The following is a 21684-nucleotide window of genomic DNA, read 5'->3' as shown; positions in this document are numbered from 1 at the left end:
GGAAGAGATGCATGAACTCCCAATCCGATTGCCTGGCACAAGCCAGCAATCTATTCTTTCAGCTTCCTGCAACTCCAAATTGAAAGCATGTGCGCGCGCACACACACACACACACACACACATATAGTAAAAAGGCACACAACTAGAGGAAAGAGAAAGAAAAAGTTGTCTGCCATCACCCAGCCTCAGTCAATGCCCGCCCTCCTGCCCTCTGGTTGGATGGAAGGCATTCAAGTGGGCAGGCTTTTGTAAGGACTTTAGGTGTGTCCCAACCCTTCAAACTGGGTGTCAGGTTACAAGACACATAATCATTCCAGTTTGACAACTTCACCTGTTGGGTTGTAGGAACTGACCAGCCCCAGAGTCCCCAAGTCACTCCAAGACACAGTGGCAGGAGGTAGCTGGCTTGCTGAAGGAAGAGAATGCTGGTCTTCAGGAAGCAAGGGCAGCCTTGCACTTGGGCGCCCTCTGACCAGTACTGACCCGGGTTTTCTGACCTACTGGCTAACGAGACACATTTGAGGACCCCCCTCCTGCTGCCTTGGGTTGCAGATCTCGGCTCCAGGCTGTAAGAAAATTAGGAGGATTACCAAAGCAGCATGGTAAGTCTAGGGCCCTTGGGCTGGGGAGGGCAGCTGGCCATAAAGGGCCCTTCAACATTAACTGAGAATGTTGTGACACCTTCCAGGTTAAAAAAGAGGTCACAACTGAACACCTCCACTTCCAGCCCTTTGTGCCCATCATCTGGCCTCTCCATCATTAGTCATCCTTGAAGCTGGGCACAGAAGTCAGGGCTGTCTTTGTCCACCAATCGTTTCTAAATCGTGCTTGTTTCTTTGTGTACTATCTCGGGTGTGTTTGCTGGAAGATGCGACAGTTTCTTCAAAACAAGGGCTGCTTTGGTGCCACAGTGGTCCTCGGACACTTCCTGAGAAAACTGACTCCTGTCATTTTAAAAGAAAACAGTAAAGAGGAGATGCCCCCAAAACATTCAGGGATGTTTGTGGGGCCTTCTGCTTGGTCTCTTTAGAGCTCACCTCCGTTGAGTATCCCCAGCATCTTCTGCTGCTGGTTTGTCCTTTTGAGGAGGACAACTGAGGACCAGGACGGGGATGAGATAATCACCAGGCCTAAGGTGGGAGCCAGGGGGTCTTGATTCTCCAATCCTCAGCAATTGCTCACACATTAAAACGAAAGGGTCGGAGAAAGAACCAAGAAAAGGGTATGTGATACCCAAACACTTCCCATGACCCTCTAGTAGAAAGCCTGGCAAACTGCCAGTGTCCATTTGAGGGCAGAGTGGCAGGACCACTTGGCTGTACTGGACCAGAGCTACCTACTACCCAGTCCTAGACGGTGCTGTGCAGAGGTGTCCCCCACCCCAGGGAGGGGTCAGTGGGGAGAAAAGGAGCAGTGTCAGCCCCCTGACTGTGAGCCATTGCTGAGTGGCACTGGGAAGCCCTGGGTTGCCTCTTGGAGGAGTTGCTGACAAGGGTGCCCTTTCTGAGGCAGCTAACAAAAACAAAACCTGTGGTACAACCAAGGGGCTAGCTCTCTATACAGGTCCTGAGGAGAGGCTAGCTCTCTATACAGGTCCCGAGACTTTAATTTCACTGAGTCTCAACTCACTCCCCAGCCCCGCAGAAGGAAAACAGTGTGGTCCACGAAACCCCTGGACACATACGGTGAACAGAGAGGCTGAGCAAACCAACATGGGTGAATAGACTCTGTAAACCAGGAAGCCTGAGCTGTACCCACTTCAGGAAGTGATAGCCAGGACCACATCTCACTCTGCCCCATTGCCAGCAAGGAAGGAAAGCTTGGTGTTGCTGATGAGGGTTAAGGCAAGTGGGCACCATGGGTGCAGAGTCAGGCCAAGGATCATGGAGCAGAGGCGGGCAACATGACGGCTAGTCGGCAGAAGAGAATTACCAGACTCAGGCCCTGAGCAAACCGCTAAGCTACCTGTGTGTAACAATCTGTCCTTTCCCACTGATGGAACCAAGATGAGCCTAGCTTCCAGTCCACAGGAGAGAGGATGGGGAACCCAAGGCCGGATGCAGCCCTCCCTGTTTCTCTCATCTGTCCTCCTGCTTCTCCCTGTCAGAGCTGGTCAAAGTCCGCACGGAGCCGCCTCTTAACAATGGTTTCCCTTGCGTTGATTTAGCTGGTTATGTCGAAAGAGCGCTAGAGCGGGCCACCAGTCTTGGGCAGAGTAGGAGCCTAGTGCGGGGCCTGGGCAGGAATGTACCAAATGTGCTCTGCGGCTGAGACTAAAAGGATCTTTGGGGATCCCTGATAGCCATCCTGTCCAGGACTCATTACTCTCAGGAAGTACTAAGCACATCATGAGCCGAAGGCAATGGCATTATATCCAAGCCAGGCCAGGGTGATAACGCCTATGAGCCAAAGACGAGGGCATTATATCCAATCAAGGCAACAGTGATAACACCCAAGATCAGTTTGAATCCTTCAAGGTGCTCCCCTCTGTCTCTTTTCCTTGCCAACCTATACAGTCCCAAAGTGGTTGGTGGGCTTGGCTGGAGGACTGTGGCAAAAAAAAAGGTCAGCCTGCTGGCATGTGATGCACGCCTCCCTCAGCTGAGCCACAGAATCCAGGAGCCCTCTACTCTGGTGACCTCATCCTTGACTTTGGGGTGGCAAATTGAGAGTTGGGCAGTAGACAGGCATTGGTGAAGTACCAAGAAAGCTCTCTCTTCATGTCTGCTTCCCCAGCTCCCTCTCTCCCTAGGTAAGAAAATCTGTAATCACTGTGACTCCAGGTAGCCAACTACTTTAAAAAAAAAAAATCACCCTGGCCAATGATCAACTGTTAGGGAAGGGGTGGGGGTGCTGAGACAATGTCTGGGTGCTCCCTCAGAGGCACTCACAAAAGAAGATTACAAGATATTCCTGAGCCAAAAGGGCACATCACTCTAGGGTGGCTGGATGCTATCCCAGAAGAGAAAGTGTTTGCTTTGGACTTCTGAAAGCATAAACTAGCTCTCTCCAGGCAGAGAAGCCAGGAAGGGTGTCTATAGAGCGAGAATTGGATGAGCTGACAAGACAGAATGGTGGCACAAGGACAAGGGACGGCATTCTACGGCTGGAGCAATATGGTTGGGGAGCAGAGAAGTCACAGGGTGCGTGCAGTCTGATCCCTTTATCGGAGAACTCGGCCTCATAGAACTGGCCCGTGGCTCAGAAGGCAAGGCTGGAAAAGGGGGCCCTGGTGGCCATCAGCTGAGTGGCCTTCCTCCAAAGAACCGTGTTTCCCACCAGGCAAGAGCACGGTTCCCGTTCCTCTTGCTGTAACACAGCCTGCCTCATCAGCACCAGGCCCTAGGAAAGCACTGAGAGGTGAAAGCAACACATCCAGAGAGCGTCAGGTCATCAGGCAACCCTGTTACCCGGCGTAACTCATCAGGCAACCCTGTCACCCGCCGTAACTCACGGTCAGGTCTCTTGTCACAAGATTCTCACCTACGTGATAGAGAAAGCAAAGTTCACCAAATCCAACTTTAAAAAAAAAAAGTGCAGCATTCTACCAGAAAAAAAAAAAGTGTTTTGGACCCTGAAAACAGAAGCTGGGGGTGAGGGAAGAACAGGCCTGAGCCTGCTAGGGAACCCCGCAACAGGAAAAGGGAGAGTCTAGCAGAGACAGTGTGGCAATCCCCCTGTGATGTATTTAGCGGCACCGCCCAGCCTGCCACTCTGATTAAACATCACGATTGCAGCAGAAAAACTAGTAAACAGAACTCAAAACTGCAAAACACCCTCCCCTCCTGCTGGCTCCCAGGGTGCTCTCTCCAGCTTCTGGCCTAATCCACGTGCAGATGGAAATTCAGAGGAGGCAGGTGAAGAACACTTTCTGGAGGAAGTGGGTGACAGAATGAAGTGGCCCAGCCAGGGTGCAGAGGGGTCCTTGGCCATGGGGTATGCTACACGCCTGGCTGGTGAGATAGAGATGCCCTATGCTTAGTGAACTGGCTGTGGTCTCAATTTCTCCCACAATAGCCTGCCGGCTCTAGTTTCTCTACTACCCATCTGGGAACCTGAGAGTTCGCCATAGATTAGGTTCTAAAAAGACCCTGGAAGGCCAGGAGAAGATTCAAGATCTAGACTCTGGGTTTGAAGGCTGTGCAGAAGGAGCAGGGTCAGCTAAACTGCTCCCCTCTTTCCAGGAAGAACATGGCCCTCCTCGCACAGACGCCAGCAAGAAGGGAACAAGGAAGTAAGTGAGGCACCTTTGCCCCAGTGCCACGCTGACACGGGAGATACCGCCACTGGCCTGGCCTGAGAGCTGGAGTCCCCCATGTCCTACAGAGCCACAGCAACTGACTTCTTGCCTCTAACCTGATACAAGAAACTCAGCCCCTGTGGCTCAAGAGGAACTCTGATGTGCAGGGTCTCCCTCCGAGTATGACAGCAACTCTCTGAAACATAGAAATCAGGAGAGGAAGGCACAGAGAAGTCAAGGGTGTTGAAAAGGGTCACTCAGCCTCTAAGAGGCAGAGTTGAGACTCCAAACCCTGGAGGTCTCTTCATCTCCCTCAGGTTGCAGACCCATGGGACCAGCACATGGTGTATCCTGAGCCACTGCGGGGCTAGGACATCCCATTTCACTACCTTCATGCTGCTGGGCTTCACAGCAAAGGTGCGCATGAAGTGGAGACACTGACACAGAGGACAGGGGACGGGCGTGGGGGTTTTGCAGACTCTGGCCCCCCTTAAGATGCCAAAGATCATAGCAGTGGGGGCTCCAGGGAGCAACACACACGGAAGGAAGCCCTTGGGCATGCTTAACCCAAACCTTCAAAGAGGCCGAGACAAAATTTCACAGGCAGTCTGCTCATAAAAATTACCCTGCTCATAAAAATTACCCATATTGCCATGAGACCATTAAGGAGAGAAAACTGATTTAAAGGCAAGCCCGGTATGGTGGTGCACACCTGTAATCCCAGCATTCTGGAAACTGAAGCAGATGGATCGCCATGAATTTGAGAGCCGCCTAGCTACCTAGCAAGTTTCTAGAGAGAGGACTGTCAGTGAACCAGGAGGTAGACTGGTCCTAACTGACAGCAGAAGCTGCAGGCCAGCAGTCCTCCCAGATCACAGGCCCCAAGGAAGCACCTATTAGGCCCTGTGTGTTCTATCCTCAGAGTCCTGCTGAGACCCGATGCAGAATTCCATAAGCAAAATAGAACAACCAGAGTGGCAGCGTTTGGAAGGACTGTGACCTCACCCACTCCTGTCCCACCTACCCCAGCACTGGTGGGCTCTGCCTAGTAACCTAGAAACCACTCACAGGCCTATCTGTCTGCTTGGGAAATTGCTGCATGGCCCAGGTCCTATTCACAGACATGCCCCCCCACACACACACATACACACTTCTAGGAAGTGCTTCTAGCTGCTGTAATCTTCCCTCTGCCAAGAGAGTGCTGCACGACCCCCATTTGTCCTCAGAGTCCTCTTCAGCCTCTTCCGTAAAATGGTTTGAATGGCCGTGTTTGCTCTATCCTTCTGTCTGTCTTTGTTTCTCTGACCTTCATCTGCTAGCTACCTCCTCTTCAGAGAGCAACTGATGTCATTCAGTTCAGGTTTCCTAACTGTCCTGGTTACCCTTGGGCTACAGTCTGCTCTCCTGATATAAGACCCCTGTACCTAGAAAGCCATCAAAATAGCTGTCTGGCTCCTGTCACATCCAGGCCAGATGCCCTGAGAAGCTCTCACCAGATAAAATGAATAATTCCCAAGTATCTACTATGTCAGGTACTTGTCAGATTCTATTTAAATATTGTTAGAAATTATTAAGAACAGGCTCTCTGCTCATGGGCATGAAAAACTGCCTCTTATCCATCGCTGGGTCTCCAGCCCCTGAACGATGACTTTCTGACTGAGTAAAACAGTATTATTACAGCTAATGGTCACCGCACTCTGCTCCAGGTAATGTGCTGTAGACCTTGCATATGTGGGGCTCCTTAAGAGGAAGACTTATTGAAAACTAGTATCTCTCTCCCCCGCCACACACACACAAGCACACATGCGCACGTGCAATTGAGGCTCTCAGTGGTCAACACTTGAGTACAGAGGTGGGATTCAGACCCAGGTGGCAGCATGGCAGGTGCTCCATCCACCGCCAAAGTGCCTCTCCTAGCAGCGGCATCACGGCAAGGAGAAACTTCCAAAGCGCTTGCAGAGTTATGTGAGTGGGCAGGGAAGTGGGAGAAGAATGCCAGGTTATGCAACATCGAAGTAATAATGCAGAGAGGTCCCGGAAGAACCACCGGAATGCTATTTATAGGTTCTTGAGTTCAGAGTTCCCAGGAAAGCCATCAAGGAGTCACCAAGTCTTTTGCGGGCAGATCAGCAGCAGCAGCTAAACTCGTGTGCAGAGGTGGCTGTCCCTGAGGCATCCGGAACAAAACAGAGTGCTCCCTTCTGCCCTTGGAGAGAGCCTCGGTGTTGAACTTGAACAGCGTGTGGCAGGACGGGAGCCAGCCCAGCATGCCTACTTAGGAAGAAGAGTCACAGAGGACCCCCACCCCCACCAGAGCCTCTGAGACCCTTCAGGCGGCAAAGATCAACCAAGGGGACCGTAAATAACAATGAGATCATGAGAGGACAAGATGAAGTCCCTGCGGCCTTGGAAAGGCGCACAGCACCCAGCTGGTGGAGTGTTTCTGCGGAGCCTTTCTCTCTGTCAGTCATGACAGGAAGTTAGATTTATACCTACATTGCAAAGGGGGACGCTGGGCCCTGGAGACACTGAGAACTGCACAAGGTTGCTTAGGAGCTCAGTAGAGGAGCCTCGCCCTCCATAGCAAATCCCCTCTTCCCTTGCCACCTCTTCCCGCCCCTAAATATTTAAGGGACAATTCAGGACAGGCAAAGGCAGTATGTCTTTAAGGACAGCATTAACTCTGTGGAATTCTTTCATAACCATCAGACTGCATTGCAGGTGGCAGCTATCTTGTTCTGGTAAATACAGTGTTTAGAGAACCCCGCTAAGCTCTAGTCCGCGCCCCCCCCACTCCCGCTAAGCTCTAGTCCGAGCGCCACCCCCCTGCAAGCAAGCGCCCAAGACACCTTCTTCTCATCTGACCCTGTCAGAAGGAGAAAGTGGGCACAAGAATTCTGTGTGGACCTGGGCAAAGCACAATAGTCAAGAATTCAGAAATGTAGGAGAGAACGGACTGCTTCCCCCGGGTTTCGGGAACATGCAAGAGAGCTCACAGCCGCGCCGTCCGGAGCATAGGGCCTCCCCAGGAAGCCAGGGTGTCTACGGTCCACTCCACTCAAGAGGCCTGTGCTCGTGCCTCACTCCTGGCCTTCTCATTGTCCTGTCCTATAGGTTAAGGGCGGAGAGCTTCTAACCCCTGCATCACACCTCCATCCCTGAAACAGAGATCCTTGCCTCTCTTCTCTCCCCAAGCCCTGCCTGCGGTTAAGAGTCTTGCTGTAACACAAAGGTTGATTCTTAAATGCCAGAGCTGAGCAGTGGGCTGGCAGCAGGATAAAGGTGGGTCACCTGACACTTGCCTCCCGCCCCAGGCCTTGCCCTGTAGCTATTATACCTTGGAATGGGGGTGAGGTTCTCTACTCAAATTGCCAGCAGGTCAGCAGCTATGTGGTTTATTACAAGGCACGGTGGTTTCTAATGAAGCAGCTGGACTGAGGTTAGGTTATATAGAAAGTAGACTTCTGTGAGGGCACCAGCACTGGCACCCATGGACAGCTGCTCCTATAGCGAGAGCTGGTGCCTAGACTGTTTTGCGGGATAGACATCCTAAAAACAGGGTCGCAGGATAGGGACCACTCGGAAGCTAGCATGGCTGTTGCCACTGAAACCCTGAGTGCACCTTGAACTGCTGCATCTCAGCAGCCCCTCCCTGGCCTGGTGATGGAGAGCCCCTCCATAACCTTCTCGCCACCTTACCTGCCATTGTGAAGGCGCCCAAGAGGCAGAGTCTTGTTTCCAGCCTGATAAAGGCATCAAACTGCCTGCTTTGCAGCAGGTGGACAGCAGATGCCTGCTGGCAGTTGGACTGAGGGTTCAGGGATCAAAGTGGCTTAAGGCCACCTAGAGAGCCTCCTGAACACCTGAGCTAGCTGTGGCCAAGACTCGCTCTTCTTGCTAACTGTGAGCAGCCCCAGGTCTCCTGGCTCACTCACAAAGCAGTCACCACCCCTCCCTGGGGTGCCCCTGTCACTCTGGAGGGTCTGTTTACCCATCACCTGGCAACAGGATTCCCTCTGAGACGAAGGAAAGCCAGAGCTCTTCTCATGGGACCCCGCAGCTGCCACAGAGAAAAGCAAAGCCAGAGAAACAGCCTTTGGTGCTCCTCCTCGTCGTCGCTCTTTGTGCTGTCTCTGAATTTAAAAAATAGGCTCAACAAAAAAACTGGGTGGTGGTGACACACGCTATTAATCCCAGCATTCAGGAGGCAGAGGCAGGTGAATCTCTGTGAATGTGAGGCCAGCCTGATCTACAAAGCAAGTTCCAGGACAGCCAGGGCTACACAGAGAAATCCTGTCTTGAAAACTCCCCCCTCCTCAAAGTAAAGAAAACTGCCTGGTGTCTGGGGTCATTGTCTCTGACTGAGCCATTCAATATTTGGAGCTCAGCTAAGCCCAGGAACTTCTCCAGGGTTTAAAACACGGAGAGAGGGAGGAGCCACAGCTGAGCAAGGGTGAATGCGGTAGAAGATGGAAGAAGTGATGGTAACATTAGTAGAGGCCCTCCTGGACACCAAGGCCCTGCTATCTACATCTATCTGTATGAGTTTGGAGAGGCAGCTCCCATCACCATTCATAGAGGCTTTGGCAAACCCAGGAAGCAAGTCCAGGTCTCTAATGCCTTGCAACCATGGAAGGGCTGTGGAGATCCCGAGGGCGATCTCTGCAGGTTGATTGCAGGCTAAGCAGAAGCAACAAGAGCACGTTGCAGAAAGGTAGAGACTCAAAAGGGAGCACTACCTCTGAAAGACGCTCGACCACACAGGTCCTTAAAACTGCCAGGAAATGAAGATAGTAGTCCCCTGAGTCTAGAAGCCCAGCCTGGAGAGCTGGGTCTGCCCTTCCCTTGCTTTGAAGTCACAGAAGCCACTTTGTGGATGTGAACCCTGACTTTCAGTTCTGTGAAGTAAGGATGTCTCTGGGTTTCCCAAAGATTAATTATAATAGCGCCTTTGAAAGGAAGATGTTGCAAGCAAGAAAATGACATTCAGCTTTTGCGGGCAGGTTCTAGATTAATGCTAGTCTCTTGTCAGTGGGTGACTGGAAAACAAGGCAAGAAGATACTCTGAGCTAGCCAGGTAAAGACAAGTGTTTTTCAACCATCATTCATCTACCCATTCTACCTCCATCCTGTTCCCACCTGGGCACCGAGGATCTGGGCACTCTAAACCTCCAGTTGTACTCCAGCCAGCACAAGCTTTGTTCCAGATGAGACCTAAGTTGGGCATGGGCTTTATCGGACCAGCACCGAGTCAGAGCTCTGTACAGTCTGAATCAACAAATCAGGGGGCCGGGCCCAGACAGCAGCTCTGACAGAAGGGGAACCTTGGCGCCATCATTTGGGTTATACAGAGACTGCACTGTGGTAACATGACCAGTTCAAGAGGTTAAGTTCAAGCTGAGCATAACCAGAGGTATTTCTACAATGACAGAGCCATGATTGGTCTCTGGTTGCTTTTCAAAATTTCCTCTTCTCTGACTCTAGTACAATATTTTTCCTCTGTCTGGCTTCAGGGACAGTGACCCAGAACGATCTCTAGAGACCCTTTCTTTCAGTTCTCATCCTTGAGCACAACTGGACCTGCCATGGTGGAGTCTGGTGGGATCTCTGAGTTCCACGTGGTACCTGCATGTCTCAGCCCCAACCTTTCCCCAGGTTCAGGACTGATCCTGGGCTGGGAGGGGATAGGAGCACCCTTCAGTTTTTTCGGTTCTCCCCAGAATGTCTGTAACACTGACAGGCTGCAGTCACCACTCAGTCCTACAACACCTCCACCCCATCGACCACCGGCCCTGACACCCGTGAGCTGCAGAATCTCTTCCTAGAAGTCTGACAGCCTCACATGCCCAACCTCTCTCTGTCATAGATGCTTGTCCAGAGGCTTCAAGAAAAGGCAGAGAATGAGCCACTAAATGGGAGAACTAGAGGCTACAGCACCATGAGGACAAGAGCCAGGCTCTCCAAATCACAGGCAGGTGACAGCCTTTTAGTCTCTTAGAATCTTGAGCACACAGCGTTAGTTAGACCGCGCCTTTGATCCATGCTCACACTTCACTACTGACCCACACAGGGTTCGTTAGTAACGCCTTAGCTAGCCACTTGGTTAGAGAAGATAGTAAACCTCCATGCATCTACACAAAAACTGGGACTTAGCAGTGACTTCTATATAACCATAAGATCCTCCTTTGCCTCTCACATGCGCACGCATGCCCTGCTGCGGTAGGTGGGCAAGTCTCTTTGATTATTAAGTTAACAAAAATTGCCTGCTCTGCACCTCTTTACTATCCGAGGAACGGTGTTAAAGGCTCTCTGCCGAGGGAGGCACTGCCCACCCCGAGATCCCATGTCCGCCATTGCTTTGTTTCTTCCCGCAAAGGATTCCGAGCTACGTGAAACCTGTTGGGACTTTGCCCTTGTCGTCCAGTTGCCTATGTTCCATTTTTATTTGATATAACTTGTAGTCGCTTATTGTGACTTCCGTGTGGTGTTTTATTGTGTGACTGTATTTACAGGCAGATTCTTAAAGGCTGTCCTGAGACAAATCTTAAAACTGAGATAGACAGGCTCGTTAACTGACTCCTCCAGCGCTCCTTCAGCACTCTCTCGACCCCGTGCACTGAAGGAGAGTTTGGGTGCGTGACAAACAGGACAGTCACAGTCCTTTAAGATTACAACTTGCAACTTTGACTTCCCTCTCTCTTCCCTGTCTCTGTTTATAAATGAGTTCTGAACGTTTGGACGTCCACAACTAAGTAGGCTGCAGGTGGAAGCATTGCCCACCGTGAGGTTTCAGGCCACTTCAGCTCGTGGTGAACACCCAAGGCCGAGAATGGTGTGGACTGCGCATCTTCTTTGTTCCCTCTGTGTCTGGACTTCTAGCATAATCTCTTGCCCCTAATGGGTACAATCGATGCCTGCTGAATTAGTAGAAAACAAAGGGACCTCATCCTACCTACCTTAACTAATGCCGGCGTGTATACACAGGTAAAGGCCATGAAAGGGGATGAACTGAGGGGAGAGGCCCGCTGAATAGACGCTCTTGGTACCCTACTACCTCCTCTAGCCTTCCACATTCCAGCAGACACCCTGCCCTGCTTAACCGAAGCCCAAAGGCACCCAGCCCACTGGGAAAGCCAGTCTCGATCTTCTGAACGCATACAGAATCCTCCCTTTCCCTTGTACCCTTGCCTCCCCTCCAAACTTGCCAACTTCTATGTAGCTCCTCCATCACCTCACACTTGCTCCGGATTGCTGGCCCCTTTCCATCATTCCAGTCACAGTTCAGATGCATCCTCTCCAGGGAGACCCTCCCTGACTGTTCTGACCCTTACCTGTCTCCATCCAGACACTCCCTCTTCTCCATCCGCATTCCCTGAAAGTTGCCCCCAAACCTGTGAGGTTTTTTTCCTGGCTTATTTTTGGGGGTAGTCCATCCTCCCCAGGCTCTCCAAGGGATATAGCACTCAGTTATCTGGTTTGGGCACCTCTCCCAGTCTGCTAAGATGAACACTTAATGATCTTTGACTCCAGTTTCTTTTTGGATCAGGGCCTGGCACAGTATGGACACTCTTCACACATCTACTTACTTTAGCTAATTTAATGATAACCACTCTGGCTACCACATGCTCAGTTTCAGTACTTATTAATCTGGCTCTAGGTTAAATGAAAAGACTTTGCAATTTGTGTGTGCGCTGCTGTTGATGTTGTTATCTCCTGACTAAGTAGCTGTAGAGCCAGGTACCCTGGTCTGTTCCCATCTTCATCCTGAAAGTTGTCCCCTCCGTCCAGCCTGGTGATGACCAAGGAGAGACTGGGAATGAGCGAAGCCTAGAGATCAGTTCAGTCTTTTGTAGGCATAAGCCAAATGCTTAACACAGAAAAGAGACCAATACAATGTTTTTATTCTTCTTTTTTAAGATTTTCATTTTATTTTATGTGCATCGGAGTTTTGCCTGCATGTATGTCTGTGTGGAAGTGCCAGATCCCCTGGAACTGGAGTTTACAGACAGTTGTGAGCTGCCATGTGGGTGCTGGGAACTGAACTGGGGTCCTCTGGAAGAGCAGTCAGTGCTCTTAACCACAGAGCCATTTCTCCAGCCCCCGAGATCAATACAATTTTTATTTGTCAATTCTAAATAAAATTTTAAAGAAAAGTGAAACAGAAAGAGACAAAGACCGAGAAATGATGACTGTCCAAACAGAGAAGGCCTGCGGAAGCACAGAGGATGGACAGACAGGAAAAGCTGCCCAGGTGTGAACTGGCCCCTGGAAAGCTCCCTTTATTTCTTGCCCAAAGGCACCAATCAGTAGGAATCAGAGCCTGTGGTCTATTGTGCCAGCCGTCTGTAGTGACATCAAAGGGCAAAACCCCTCCAGCAGATTGCAGACCCAAATGTAGAAGGAACGGAAGGCAGGAAGGAGCTCCCCTCCCATCACTGGGGTTCCATGTTTAATCATGAGAGCAGGTATGTCCCCGTAACCAACCTAGGATTCCCACACATCCAAGGCTTAAAAAGAAGCCTTTCACTCTCAGTCTGGACCAGAAAAATCCCCAGTAGGAAATGCACAGGATTCTGCAATGTTCTCCCATCATCACTGGGTATCCATGTCCTCCATATGATATTAGCAAGCCAGACCCTAGGTAGAGGCTTAAAGCTCAGACAGAGCACAGGGACTCCTTATCCTCTACCAGACCTTAACAGAAAGACCAGGAAGATTCTGAGATGCTAGAAAGTATTCAGAGAATGGTGTAAGCATTGCAGCCGGAATGGAAAAGTATTCTGGCAGTTGGGAGCCAAGGAATACCATAAAGTCACTGTAAGCTTAGCGGCTTTCAACCCTGCTTCAGGGAAAGGTTTCCTCGGTGTCACAGTTCCGCCCAGGCTGAGGAGGGTTTCTAGTAAAGCTGTTACAGCTCTGCTCAGGTCCCCATGAGTGTAACAATTCTGTTCCACTAGGGGAAGAGTTACAATTCTGTTCTGCTCCAGCTTCAGCAAAAACTGTTACAGTTGGTCTTCACGCCACACAACAAACCCCACTCAGAAGACTAGGGAAGGAAGGAGGGTGGCTGCCTTGGGTAAGAAACAACAGCAAACTGAACAGGGTGAAGACCTTACATAGAATTTCTTGAGGGGCAGAACTTTCCAAGGTGGCTTGGGATTGGTGCATTTTGGTGGTTGGTCTGATTCTGGGGAGGGCTCAGGGATTGGTGGCATTTGGAGTTTAGGGACCTCAGGGATTGGTGGAATTCTATGCCCAGGGATTGGTGGGATTCTGCAGCCTGACTCTGTGGCAAGCTCAGGGATTGGTGTGAGTCCAAACCCTGATCATGGGGTCAAGTCAGGGTCAGGGTGCTTTTCCTTGGCCCTTATCACCCTTCAAATGGAAGCCTGGGCATCAGCCTCCCGTTGACCCTTCCCTGTAGGTAAAGGAGTAAACGTGCTTCGCATGTGAGCCTTTATGTAGGCTGCTCCCACGATTGATTCTCTACAACTGTGTGTACATTGGGTGCACACGGGAAGTGGGTGAGCAGTGCAGGAATGCCTGTGCATGTGTTTGTGCAAGTGTGTCACTACAGAACTAATGTCCTAGGATCCTGGTAGACTTTTGCTTGAGCTTGCCTATTTTATTACGTATATTCCACATGCAGCAAACCACTCAGGAAATACTCCTCTCATTGAGGGTCTAACATACGTATATACCATGTAGTCAACACCGACGCAAGTTCTAGAAGTTTCTCAATATTCCAGAGCATTCCATTGTGCTTCTTCCTATAAGCACCCCACTTCCCCAGTAGCAACCCCTGTTCTGACTCTAGCACCCCTAAACTTTATCTCCTAATTCCGTAACAATGTCATTAAACAATGCATACTTTGCTGTGTTTAGTTCTTTCTTCCACCAGTATGTCATGAATTTCATCCATGAATATCCATCCATTGCATATCTAGTACGAGGTTTGTATTGGTTACGCTCATGTTCTTGGGAGACAGTATTTGACAGAAGTAGCCTCAAGTAGGAAAGACTGATCTGGCTCACAGATTCAAAGGGCTTCGCCAGAAGTTACTTGGTTGCATGTACTTAGGCAAGAGGGGGTGAGGAATGAAAACTGACTCACTTTTTAGGCACAAGGAAAAGAGCACAGAAAAAACTTGGGGCTAAATACCATTTCTGCCTCCATGAGCTAACTCCTCCAACGAGGCTCCACTTGCAAACTTTCACCATTTCCCAGCAATGCTGTTATGCTATGAATCCATCAATCAGTTCATCCATCCATTACAGGAAGTACTCGCTGGTGGTGTATAAACTGCAGCGATGCTGTGCTCACATCCACTGATACTAAACACAGGCTGATCTATGATCGGATGGCTCAGCAGATCTACTGTGAGATGTGGTCATTTTAAAAAGGAATACTTACAGTTGGGAAGCAGGCACTGCTAGTCTGGGTCTCAGAGGTCCCCTCACTAACTTTGCCATTTTTCCTTCAATTACAGGACCGGGACAGTGGCCAGCCCCTGAACAACCATGGTAAGCTCAGGTCCCTCGGCTGAATCTCAGCTACCCAGCCACTGTAGTACTAGATGCTATGCATGACATCAATCCCCTGTCTGTCCATCATCCAGCAAAAAGTACTAAGTACTCATAAGTTCTGGGATTTGTTCTAGAAAAAGTCTAGTCTCTGAGGAAATATGACCAGCAGGCCTAAAAGGCCAAGAACAGCAACTCCCCCAATCTGTTCTTTGTGCCAGGCCCTGAGCTGCACAGAATTGGGCTGCAGCCACCCAACCTCATGTCCCCAGAAGCAGGTGTCCAAGGTTCAGTGTGGGGCACTGGTGTTTTACTGGTAGAAAGGAAGAAGCTGTGAACTCCCGCTTAAAGGAGACAAATGAATGAATAAATAGAACACTCCCAATTTTAAGGGCTTTGCCCCCTCCTATCATATTTTCTTCAATCATTGCCGCCTACTCCTGATGGCCTCTACACCAGCAAGACAAATGAACAGGGAACAAATTAATGGGAACAAATCCAGAAGACAATGGCTTAATACCTCTCACGTTAACATCTCATTTGCATCACAAGTTAATAATTGTCAGAAACAATAACTCAGCTAAGTAGAAGCAGGGCCTCCTTTTGTACTTTGGAGTTTAACGAAACAGTAGACCACAAGGTCCCCAGAGAGCTCCAGGCTTCCCGTGGCTCTTCCTGTGTGCGCCTTAGCCCATGAACAAACCCGAGTACTGTGAAACCAGGACACAGCTGAATGGGCTCCAAACACCTGGTGGGGAAGGAAACTGAAAGGAAAGCCCTGGGCCAGTGGTGGGGGCTGGCTGTATAAACCAGGCTAGCTAGACAGTCACCTAGCAACAGCCTGGGTGAGGGAGGGAAAGGGGAGGCGGGGAATCCGAGCTCCTGAGAGTCAGAAGTCAGGAATAACACCAGGAAGTCAACCTGCCGAGGTGACTAGGTGCTGGGGTTGGGGCTGGTGCTGAAACTGGCAGTGCCACCCATTTGGCTCAGAAAATGAGGCTAACCACACGGCTTAGAAGGTTCAGAGTAGCAAAGTCCAGAAGTGAGTGTGACAGGAGCCCCTATTGTCTGTCACTCAAGAGGAAAGGGACGGGGTAAAAGCCACCTTCCTGGAAACTTTGTCTTGAAGCAATGGGCAGGACAAACAAACAGAAGGGACAAGCACAGGCTGGGAGGCTATTTATGAACTTGAGTTAACTGTGAAACCCCATCCCTTCCTGAGGAGGGAGGCAGGTCTTCCCTGAGAACAGCCTAGACACAAGACAAGTGACTCCTTCCAAAAGATAGTGCACTATCCAAGAAAACAAATCAATCTCCTGTCCCCAGAAGCAGGTGTCCACGAAACAAATCAGGCAAGAATAATTGAACAAAATGCTATGCTTTCGTGGCCACAGGAACAGAATAATTCTGGAGAGTTAGTGTGGAAACTTTAAAAACAGGACTACTGCCTGGTGGCGGTGGCGCACGCCTGTCATCCCAGCACCCGGGAGGCAGAGGCAAGCGGATCTTAGTGAGTTTGAGGCCAGCCTGGTCTACAGAGTGAGTTCCAGGACAGCCAGGGATGCACAGAGAAACCCTGCCTTGAAAAACTAAAAGAGAAAAAAAAAAGGACTACCTATAGCGTTATTGATGACCTGCTTTGTGCCAGGCCCCTAAAAATTTACAGGCAATATCATATCATCTTCACATCCCCATTGCTGGGCCACTGTGCTCTTAAAACTTCCCATTAGGGAAGCACAAAGTTTGAATTTTCTGTTTTCTTTTCTTTCTTTCTTTTTTTGTTGTTGTTTGTTTGTTTGTTTTGTTTTGTTTTTCGAGACAAGGTTTCTCTGTAGTTTTAGAGCCTGTCCTGGAACTAGCTCTTTTAGATCAGGCTGGCCTCGAACTCACAGAGATCCACTAGTCTCTGTTTCCCGAGTACTGGAATTACAGGCATGCACCACCACTGGCCAGTTTAAGTTTGAGCTTTCTTATTGACAATCATTGATATGTCAGCTTCCGAGGAGCAGAAGAAAGGGGGTGGTGCCTGGCACAGGCCTCTATCGTCTGAGGTAGAATAAAACAAGAGCTAAACAGACAGGGGTGTGCTGAAGAGAACAGAGTCAAGAATGGATCGTTTCCATTTCATGGACACTCACAGGGCTTCTGCCGTGCATCAGGCTCTGGGCACTGGAGATGCAGCAATGCACAAGATGGTCTTCATGGTGGCTTCGTTTCCATTTCAGGGAGGGGTGGGAGGAGAGAGAAAACACACAAAACATTTGAAAGTAGGTCAGAGATAAGTGCTTTGGGGGGGGGGAGACAAGCAAGGAGGGGGGATGGGAAGCGTGGGATGGTCGCATCTTGAACAGGAAGTTCTAGAATGGGCTCACAGGAAGGAGATGGAGAAGAGGGGTTTGAAAGAGACTGGGAGTAGCCCTGAGGAGGCGAGAGCAAGACAGCCTGCCTACAGCTTTCTAGGTTTCCGGAGCTGCTGTGGTTCTTACCCAGCTCCCCTCGGGAGCAAGTTCCCCAAAACACCTCCTAAGTTCATTGCCTGAAGGAAAGGGACCTGAAAAGACCCAGCACCTATCTGTGGTACCGACAGAGAGCTTTTCCCTGCCTTGTCATGCTTCATCCCCTTGGATTGCCGTGTGTATTTGCTCTCTGTGCTCCTGGGACCATCATACCTGGTACAGACAGCTTCGTGGAGACGGGGCTCATTTTGAAACAGTTCCAAAATGTTTCAGTGCACACTGGTGGGAAAGGGTACGGCAGCCATTCGCAGGATGTTGCAGAAAATGGGGTGCATGAAAGGAAATAAAAAGTAGGAGAAGAAAATAGATTCCCAAAGATACAGCCTTGGGGAATCTACTTCCTCCAGCTAAGCCTTATCTTCCCAAGTTCCTAGAAGTTTCCAAAATAGTCCACCACTTGGGAACCAAACATCGAGAACTATAAGCCTGTTGCAGTGTTTCAGATTCAGATATGACACTGTCTGAAGTGGATGTGTAGTTGTTTGTTTTACAAATTTTAGGCAATGGTAGCCTCCTGTGTGAACTCCCTGATCCCAAACTCATTCCAACCCTCTTCTCCCAGACAAGCGAATGCTCTCCCCGAATGACAGCCCAATCACATAGTCTCTCTTGTTCAAAACTTTCAATGGCTCCTCACTGCCTTCAGGACAAATGCCAAACCCAAGCATGTTTTTCAAATCTCCACAGAATGACTTTGTTGTCCTGCCTCCCAACAGGCCTTGCTCCCCCTACCCCAGTCCCCAGCCTTCCCCAGCCTTCCCCAGCCTTCCCCAGCCTTCCCCAGGTGGTGCCTCTAATCCAGCACACACCTTCTTCCACCCGGCGGCGGGCTGCCATTTGTGTCCTGTTTGCCTCCTCTCCAGACTCTAATCTCCTTAAACACAAGGACCACATTGGGGCCTCGCTGTGTGTTGGACTAGCTTGGAGAGGGGAGCATATGATACATACACTCACAAGGAATTATCAGGTCATCCTTGTCTACATGTAAAGCGTGAGGCTAGCCTGAGCTACATGGTCTTAGTCACCTGCTTAAAAAAATTATCAGAGAAGCAACTGGACAAGAGAAGTAAGCGCCAGTGTTCTACAGCACTGGGGGAAGTGGGAATGACCGCGGTTGATGACATTTGATGTTCTAAAAGAACCAGCGAGAGAATTCTGGACGTTCTCAACACACACATACACACATAAAAAGTCTTACATGATAAACATAATAATTACCCTGATCTTATTATGTATTACATACTTGTGTTGAAATGTTATACCCCATACTTACAAATACGTGTCAATTAAAAATGCATTCAAGAATGGGGAAGGATAAATGATAATATAACATATATATCGTGGCAGGAGCTCAAGTACATGGCTAGTGATCTTGGGCCCTTCCCAGGGCAGGGACAGGTCAGACAAGGCAAGAGTGACATCCTCTTGCACAAGCTAGGGCAAGACAAGAGGAGGTGGCACAGGCTGGCAGCTCAGCTGAGAAGCGGTTACAAAAGATGGGTTAATCTGGGCGAGGAAGGGGAGGTGGGTGAATACATGTTCATAAATCTCAGCCTTGCCTACAGGGATAATCCCCACCAGCCTAAACCATCACCAGGGCATCCTGGTACAGGCCCTGGGGCAGAAAAAAGACTATGGGCCTTGGCAGGGATGGGCTCCGAGGCCTGACTCACTCTCCTCCCCTCTCATTGTCCTTGCAGATATCGCTGGCTTTCGCAAACCCCGCAGGTCCCTGGAGACCTTCAAAAAGGTGGGGATCCCCATCATCGCAGTGCTGCTCAGCCTGATGGCCATCGTGATCGTAGCCTTCCTCAGTGAGTGACAGCCCCCACTCTCACCCTCACCCCCTCAGTAAGCCACAGCCCTCACCCATCCTCCCACCCCCACAGTGATAGGCAGGTGATCTGGGCAATGCTTGGGAGGAGGGAATGAATCCTCATGCCTTGGAGGGAGGCTTCTAAGTGAAAGGGGAAGGTGAGCGCATCCCCCGGCTCTCCCAGATGGCTTCTTTTCCAGATGGTTGCTATCCACGTGGCACCCATCGCAAACCCACTCAGGCAGTTGCAGAGGTGCTCACCCCCAGCCGCCTCCTTCTGATCTTCTGCAAACTGACAGCTGGTGGAGGGGCAGGGTGGGGTGGGGCTGAAAGGGTATCTGCGCAACTCTACACTGTCTGCCTATAAAGAGGAGAGGGACAGGCGGTACCAGGGAAGAGGGCCAGGCAGATGGAACCCTCTGCCCACCTCAGCGCAGTCTTCACTACGGCTAGCGCATTAGCTCTGATGCGATCTGGGGCAGCCCACTCTGTGACAATGATTCCCACGGTTCCCACAGGGACTGACCCCAGCTTTCACGGCAGGGCATTTCAGAATATAGGAGACAAGGTTAGGAATCAGGGGTGGGGATCTCGGTTCTGTCTTTTGAGCCTGTGTGTTCATGAAGTCCGCTGAGTCCCCTCTATGATGAAATGCCTTTGAGCATCATGAGCAGTAATAAGCTTCCTTGTGTGAAGAACCTGGATTAAAAGCCGAAAGTGTGTAACAGGCAGAGCTGGGAGCCAGGGGAGGCAGTGCCTGGACAACCCGGCCATGGCAGTCTTTGGGGAGCCTTACTTGGGGCTGTGAGGCCATCTGCGCTAGCAGCAGACACAGGGCTGGGACGCTAGCAGCAGACACAATGCGGCTGGCGTCGGATGACACACAGAGACCCTCTACTTTAATTAACCCTTTATTCCGCACTTGGGCACTGAGGCTCAGAGTCCAAAGAGGCTGGCACAGGCAGGACCCAAGTTTTCCAGCTGAGCAGGTCCTCATCAGAGTAACAATGGGTATCCCCAACCCAGACACCACCTCGATCCTTGAGAGCCTGGGGTGTTTGTGAGATGTATAAACCCCCAAATCATTTCTTCTCAACATTGTTCCAACCTGATATGGCCATGTTAGTCAGCTTTCCGTGATTGTAATAGAACACCTGAAACCAACTCCCAAAGGTTGCCCTCTGACCTCCAGTCAGGCACACATAACACAACCACACACAATATATAATTTATTTTTCAAATTGGCTGCCTGTCTCCAGCCAGCCTGACTTTCAGAAAAGGCAGCCTCTCTCTGCCTGCTTGACCGACTCTGCCCCTGCTTCGTGTGCCTTCCAGTCAAGGTGGTTCTGGATAAATACTACTTCATCTGCGGAAGTCCCCTGACCTTCCTTCCGAGGGGGCAGGTGTGCGACGGTCGCCTTGACTGTGCCTCGGGGGAGGATGAGGAGCACTGTGTCAGAGACTTCCCGGACAAGCCTGGAGTGGCAGGTGAGCCCCGAGACTGAAGGGCAGGAACGGTGGGAGAACTGTGCTCAGTTGTAGCCTCTGCCCACAGCCTTGTCAGTTTCCAGCCCTGCTGGAAAAGGTCCCAGGAGCGGGATCATGGCACGTCTACCTGTAGATCCCAACACTGAGATAGGACACACATTCAAAAAGGGTTAATTCATGGCAGTGAGGGGACAGGAAAGTATGGCCAATGCTATGCTGGCTGCACCTACTTGGTTTGGACAAGAGGAATAGAGTGCACGGCCTTGTAGTGGCATATTATTTGTGTTTTAGTAAGTAAATCTTGCCTGAAGACCAGAGGCAAAGCTGAAGCCACTAGAGGTCAGGTAATGGTGATACACAGTTTTAATCCCAGGATTTGGGAGACAGAGACAACTGGATCTCTGTGAGTTCAAGGCCACCCTGGGCTACACAAGATCAACACAGAAACAAATCCAGGTGGTGGTGGTTCATGTCTTTAATCCCAGTCCTAGGGAGTCACACGCTCTTAATCCCAGCACTAGAGGGAATATAAAATGGGAGGAGAGACAGGTTTAGTCTGCTGAGTCTGTGGTTGCCCAGCCTTGGTAGAGATAAGCCTTCTCTAGTGGCTTGGCAGCTTTGCTTTTCTGGTTTTCAGGATGAACCCCAATATCTCTGGTTTTTATTATTCATGCTACAGTTCCTCTTTGGAACCTCAGTGAGACTGGAATCGTGACCGTCAGTCATGTCATTTAACCAGCTAGTCACCCTTGCACTCACAGTGTTTGCTGAACATTCTAGGGAACAAGATAGAGGACGATCCCTGGAGAAACAAACGTTCCAAGCATAAAAATCCAGATCGGCTAGCTTGAACTGGCCCCCTAACACTTAGCCCAAAAGATAGGTGATGAGACCCTTTGAGGGGCAGGGCTGAGTGACTTCCTGTATATTGACTGGTATTTAGTAAAGTCAAATGCCCATGGGCTCCTGCCTTGCTAACAACAATATAAATTTTCACTTAAACTCTCTCTCTCTCTCTGACCTTCCATGGAAAAGCTACCAGGTCCCTGACTGAGATGTTTCCCCAGACTGGGCAAGCTGTGTGGCCCATGGTCAAGCAA

General features: G+C 50.3%; 1 protein-coding gene across 1 annotated transcript in view; it reads left to right on the top strand.

Moving 5' to 3' along the window:
* The first annotated feature begins 330 nt into the window (after nucleotides 1–330).
* The window catches only part of Tmprss4 (transmembrane serine protease 4), a 33450-nt gene continuing 12096 nt past the window's right edge, over nucleotides 331–21684 (top strand). Inside the window, exons 1-4 of the mRNA XM_057767800.1 lie at nucleotides 331–602; nucleotides 14731–14764; nucleotides 18981–19094; nucleotides 20432–20584. Of these exons, the coding sequence (XP_057623783.1) occupies nucleotides 600–602; nucleotides 14731–14764; nucleotides 18981–19094; nucleotides 20432–20584 (304 nt within the window). The 5' untranslated portion in view covers nucleotides 331–599. The remainder of the gene's footprint in view (nucleotides 603–14730; nucleotides 14765–18980; nucleotides 19095–20431; nucleotides 20585–21684) is intronic.

Source organism: Chionomys nivalis, chromosome 4 (assembly GCF_950005125.1).
Source record: "Chionomys nivalis chromosome 4, mChiNiv1.1, whole genome shotgun sequence".
In the NCBI taxonomy this organism is placed as follows: Eukaryota; Metazoa; Chordata; class Mammalia; order Rodentia; family Cricetidae; genus Chionomys; species Chionomys nivalis.
This window is presented reverse-complemented; position numbering and strand designations above follow the sequence as displayed.